The sequence below is a fragment of the Lactuca virosa genome, chromosome 6 (genome assembly GCF_052849685.1).
Source record: "Lactuca virosa cultivar CGN04683 chromosome 6, Lactuca_virosa_CGN04683_v6, whole genome shotgun sequence".
Lineage (NCBI taxonomy): Eukaryota > Viridiplantae > Streptophyta > Magnoliopsida > Asterales > Asteraceae > Lactuca > Lactuca virosa.
Window position 1 is genome coordinate 232,119,981 of NC_136431.1, and position 5,222 is coordinate 232,125,202.

The 5,222-nt window shown below is 37.8% G+C and overlaps 1 protein-coding gene across 1 annotated transcript; it reads left to right on the plus strand.

Annotated features, from left to right (window-relative positions):
* Window positions 1-3,155: 3,155 nt before the first annotated feature.
* Window positions 3,156-4,177, plus strand: LOC145122368 (uncharacterized). The gene is made up of 2 exons (XM_079057976.1): window positions 3,156-3,160; window positions 3,373-4,177. Exons 1-2 carry the CDS (start codon window positions 3,156-3,158, stop codon window positions 4,175-4,177), a joined length of 810 nt encoding a protein of 269 aa, XP_078914102.1.
* Window positions 4,178-5,222: the final 1,045 nt, after the last annotated feature.

A 5,222-nucleotide genomic window follows, 5' to 3' on the forward strand; every position in this document is an offset into this window, starting at 1 on the left:
AACTCCGTTTTTAAAGTACAAGCATAACTTAGTAGATAAATGAGTTTTTTCAATAACAGTTCAAGTAAAACATTAGTAAACTATAATAGGTATAGTTTAGGAAGACACTACTCATTATTTCTAGTACAATGAAGCATTCAAAGAGTCAGTTCATACATGAGTCAGTTACACTATTATGAGAAACAATACACACTACACACTATACAAGAGGATATACTATACACTAGTACAGAAAGAACATTGCTACACTATGACTTACTATACAAACACTGTTATAAGATAAATTAATGTGACAAACTATTTAAGGATACAACAATACAGTGTTGTATCATATTGTAACCAGAGTCTCCTGGAGGGAGAGCGGGCATCTTGTGTATAGATCTATACGGGACAGACACTCCCACACCCCGACTGCTAGCTACAGTCCTAGCCGATAAGGCCAAGGGGTGACAGATGTCACCTCACTACATATGACACCAGAGGGTCATCATTTATTCAGCCGTCGATCAGCATGGTTACATACGAGTTCACATTTAAACCTTTAATTAACCGAGTAAGGATTAAAGGCAAAAAGACTCCCCGAGGTGTATTGTACATTTGATACTACCTGGAGTCTGTATTTTATCACTTTATAGCCAGTAGTGTCACTGCTGAGGAAAAACATTATTTTCCCTATTACATTTACTTTGTGATCTTCTCACATATTCATTAATGTATAAACTATATTTAGTTAAAGATAGTCTCACTTGGGAAAATACACACTCATACAAGAGACAATCACACATAACATTAGATGCCTTGGTAGAAGGCTACGTTTAGTAGAAAGGACCATAATGCTAACCTTATGATTCCTTAATGTATACATCAAAGGATACATATATATCAAATAGGATCCGACAGGTAATAGGATGTGTGCTCTCCGCTTCATTTCCTGTTCCTTGTTTGGTTGTGGGCTTGGAACGAATTCACCCAGCCTATTTTCTATTCGATTCTAGATATATATATGTTCAATACACATTAAGTCATCATAAGGGTACCAGGTATGGGTCAAGTCATAGGACACAGAGTCAACACACAGTTTTCTAGTACAAAACATACTTTCCAAATCAGAACTTTTGGTATACAAAACTAGAAACTTACTAGTTAAGGGTTTAACCCATTTTATTAAATCGGTATAAACTTAAAGGACCTTAGGTGATTAACCCTATAATACTTTAGTTTATACATCATGGTTATATATCATTAAGACCCAATAGGTAGTTGGATGTGTGCTTTCCGCCTTACTTCCTGTTCCTTGTTTGGTTGTGCGCTTAGGGCAGATTCACCCAATTAACTATCTATTCGATATAAGATCATATATAGTCAGTATAAACTAAGTGATTATAGAAGTAATCACCGTGGTCACCATTTTATTATAAGGAATAAGGGTTTTCTTAAAGAATCTTTTCATTAAATATAAAGGAACCATTACAATTAACTCCATGAGTAACAAGTGAATACGCCAGAGTTATATACAACAATGATCTAACAAACAATGGGATGTGTGATATCGGCCTTACTTCCTGTTCCTTGTTTGGTTGTGAGCTTAGGGCAGATGTGCACAGTCGATTGTTTGTTTACTCTGAGTTTTATATTACTTGTATCCATTTAGTACTCATAGAAAGGATTGTAGAATCATTTTTACGTATCTTTCATCAAAGTTGGAAATATAGGATTCTCTAAGAGGAACATGCGAACTTTTCTAAACAGAACTTACAACTTACTACATTTTTCAACTACATTTTTAAGAACATTTTACAACAACTTTCTACAACTTACTACATCACTAAAATCTTATGAACTCACCAGCTTAATTGCTGATCAACTCTTTCAAATAACTTGTATTCTCAGGAGCCTAGTAGACAGGTACACGTGGTGGGATTCAGAAGATGGAATAGTATAGCTTCAAGTCTTGTTTGTTATTTGCTTATGTATTCTATGTTTTGTGAACACACACTTTGTAAACACTTTCTTTCTAATGAAATGGTTGTTCATTACTTTGATTACTATGATGCATGTCTTGTGATACTAAACATGACGTCCTCCACCTCAGAACGTTTCCGCCGTTCCGGTTTTGGGGCGTGACAACTTTGATAAAACGAACATATATGGTTGATCTTTCTATTGTTTTTCCCCGTTCCGTAAAAGGCTCACCAGGACCCAAGCAACTTTGGGTTCCTAAATCTGCTTAATATTTGCAGGTTATTTGTGACGAATAGTTTGACGACGAATGGTACAATGACAGTGGATGCTCACGTCACATAACTAGGAGAAAGGAAGAGCTGAGAGAGTTTCGCGCTCTGAAAGATGGAGGAAATGTAAAGTATGGTAACAACTCGTTTGGAACGATCAAAGGCTATGGGATGATATCTAACGGAGATTTCTCAATACGAAAGGTGGCTTATGTGGAAGGACTACAACACAACATGATTAGTGTCTCTCAATTGGTTGTGGGAACAGGCTTAAAAGTAAGCTTTGATGACGAAGGTTCTGAAATCATAGAGAAGGAAACGAAAGCTGTTCTTTTGAAGTCTCCTTGGAAAGGCGAAATGTGTCCTCTAAATTTGAACCTTATAAGAGGAAAACCTGCTGTTTGCCTACTAACGAAAGCTCACTCTGATGATAGCTGGCTATGGCATAGACGACTTTTGCACCTAAATTTCAAGGATATCAACAAGCTCGTGCTTGGTGATCATGTGAGAGGACTTACTCTATTAAAGTTCGATAAGGATCATTTATGTGCAGCATGTGAAATGGGAAAGCAAAGTAGGAAAAGTCATCCAACTCGAGTAAACACGAAAATCATTGAATCCTTAGAACTTCTACACATAGACCTTTGTGGACCTTCTGCAATCGAAAGTGTCGACGGTAGTAAGTATATTCTTGTTATAGTTGATGGTTTTTCACGTTTCACTTGGGTGTTCTTTCTTAAACAGAAATCTGAGGCAACTCATACACTTAAGAACTTTATAAAGAAAGTTGAGCTTTAACTGAGAAAGCTGGTTCACAACATTCGCAGCGATAATGAGCCGAAATTTAAAATCAAGACTTCGAAGAATTTCTGGCTGATAAGGGAGTCACACACAATTTTTATGCTCCTTATACCCCACAATAAAATGGCGTAGTTGAAAGGCGAAACCGTTCTTTGTGTGAAGCTGCTCGAACAATGCTTACCTTCGCTTCGCTTCCTCTGTATTTCTGGGCAGATGCTATTGCAACTGCATGCTTTACCCAAAATAGATCCATTCTGAACAAGCGATTCTCTCTTACTCCATATGAAATTATTAACAATCGCAAACCTAACGTTAAGTTTTTCCATGTTTTTGGTTCCAGGTGTTTCATATTCAATTCCAAGGAAAACCGGAACAAATTCGATGCAAAAGCTGATGAGGGTATATTTTTGGCGTATTCGCTGAATTCTAAGGCATTTAGGGTTCTCAACAAATGCACAAAGAAGTTACAAAAGACCTACTATGTCACATTCGATGATAACTATTCAAAGAAGATTCAGAAAAACGAAAGTCCATCAGCGGAGATCTTTCCAAAGCCAAGTCCAGCAACGGTTCCTATCTCAACTTTATATGATGAGTATATGCTTCTCTTTAATGAACCAGAAAAGGCCATCTCCTCTGAATCTAAATCAGCAGACAATAAAGAAGATGAATTCAAGAAAATCATCGACGATGTTGTGAAAGATATGGCAAAAGAATCTCCTAGCTTAAACGAATCTCATAGCGCAAACGAATCTCCTAGTTCAAGCGAACCGACAAAAGAAAACACACCATTGCAGGGGGAGGGTTCGTCTTCGTCTTCTAAACCTAATGTGCCTTTCGAGGGGGAGAATCCATCTCTAAGTATTACCCATGAACATCCAGTTGAGGGGGAGCACACTGACCCTGAGGGCGAAGTATCATCATTCGAGGGGGAGAATAAAGAAGCAAATGATGATTTGGATGCACAATCTGAATTAGAAGAAGTAAATGTCGAACTGGGTCCTTCATATGATCCAAGTTATCCTCCACTGACGAAATGGACCAGAGATCACCCGAAAGCTCAAGTCATAGGTGAATCATCTGAAGGTGTCCTCACACGATCTCAGTTAAAAGCCAAGAAAAGTGCATTATTCTCTAAGGTGTAATTTTGTATGTTCAACTCATTTGTTTCTAAGGTTGAACCCAAAACCATCAATACAACTCTTGATCATTCTGATTGGGTGCAAGCGATGCAAGAAGAACTCAATGAGTTTGAGCGAAACAAGGTCTGGAGATTAATACCAACTCCACCAAATGCATCAGTTGCTGGTTTAAAATGGGTGTTTTGCAATAAGATGGATAAAGAGGGCAACATGATAAGAAATAAGGCGAGACTAGTAGTCAAGGGATATTGTCAGGAAGAAGGAATCAACTATGAAGAAACCTTCGCTCCAGTAGCAAGGTTAGAATATGTTCGTATCTTTTTGGCCTATGCAGCACACAAAAATTTTGAGGTGTTTCAAATGGACGTCAAGTGTGCTTTCCTGAATGGAGAACCAAAAGAAACTGTATATGTCGAGCAACCACCTGGTTTCGTGAACGAGAAATTTCCCAATCACTGCTATATTTTGGACAAAGCAGTGTATGGTCTAAAACAAGCGCCTAGAGCCTGGTATGAAACTCTAACTCGCTTTCTTAAAATGTCAAAATTCAAATAAGGTTCAGTTAACCCAACCTTCTCTCGCAAGAAAGAGGGTGACCACCTAATGACCATCCAAATTTATGTTGATGACATCATCTTCGGTTCCACGAATCCTAGCTTAAAAGCTGAGTTTCACAAGTTGATGGAAACTAAATTTGAGATGAGTTCAATGGGTCCAATTAACTTTTTCCCTGGACTGAATATTAGACAGGGACCAGAAGGCATTTTCATAAATCAGGAGGCTTACACCAAAACCTCACTCGCGAAGTTTGGCATGATGGGAGATTCAAGAGTGAAAGTTGATGGGTTTTATGCATAAGAACAATCCTACGTGCTCATACAAACCCTAATGCTTGGATCTAGGTTTCTCTATTGTACATGCAATGAATCCAAGACTTATAAACCCTAATCTAGCATACATAATTTCAAAATTAGCTAATTACATCAGATCTAGATGTTTACCTCTTCAAATAGTAGCTTGAATCTTCTTCTCTTGAGCCTGGAGTCAC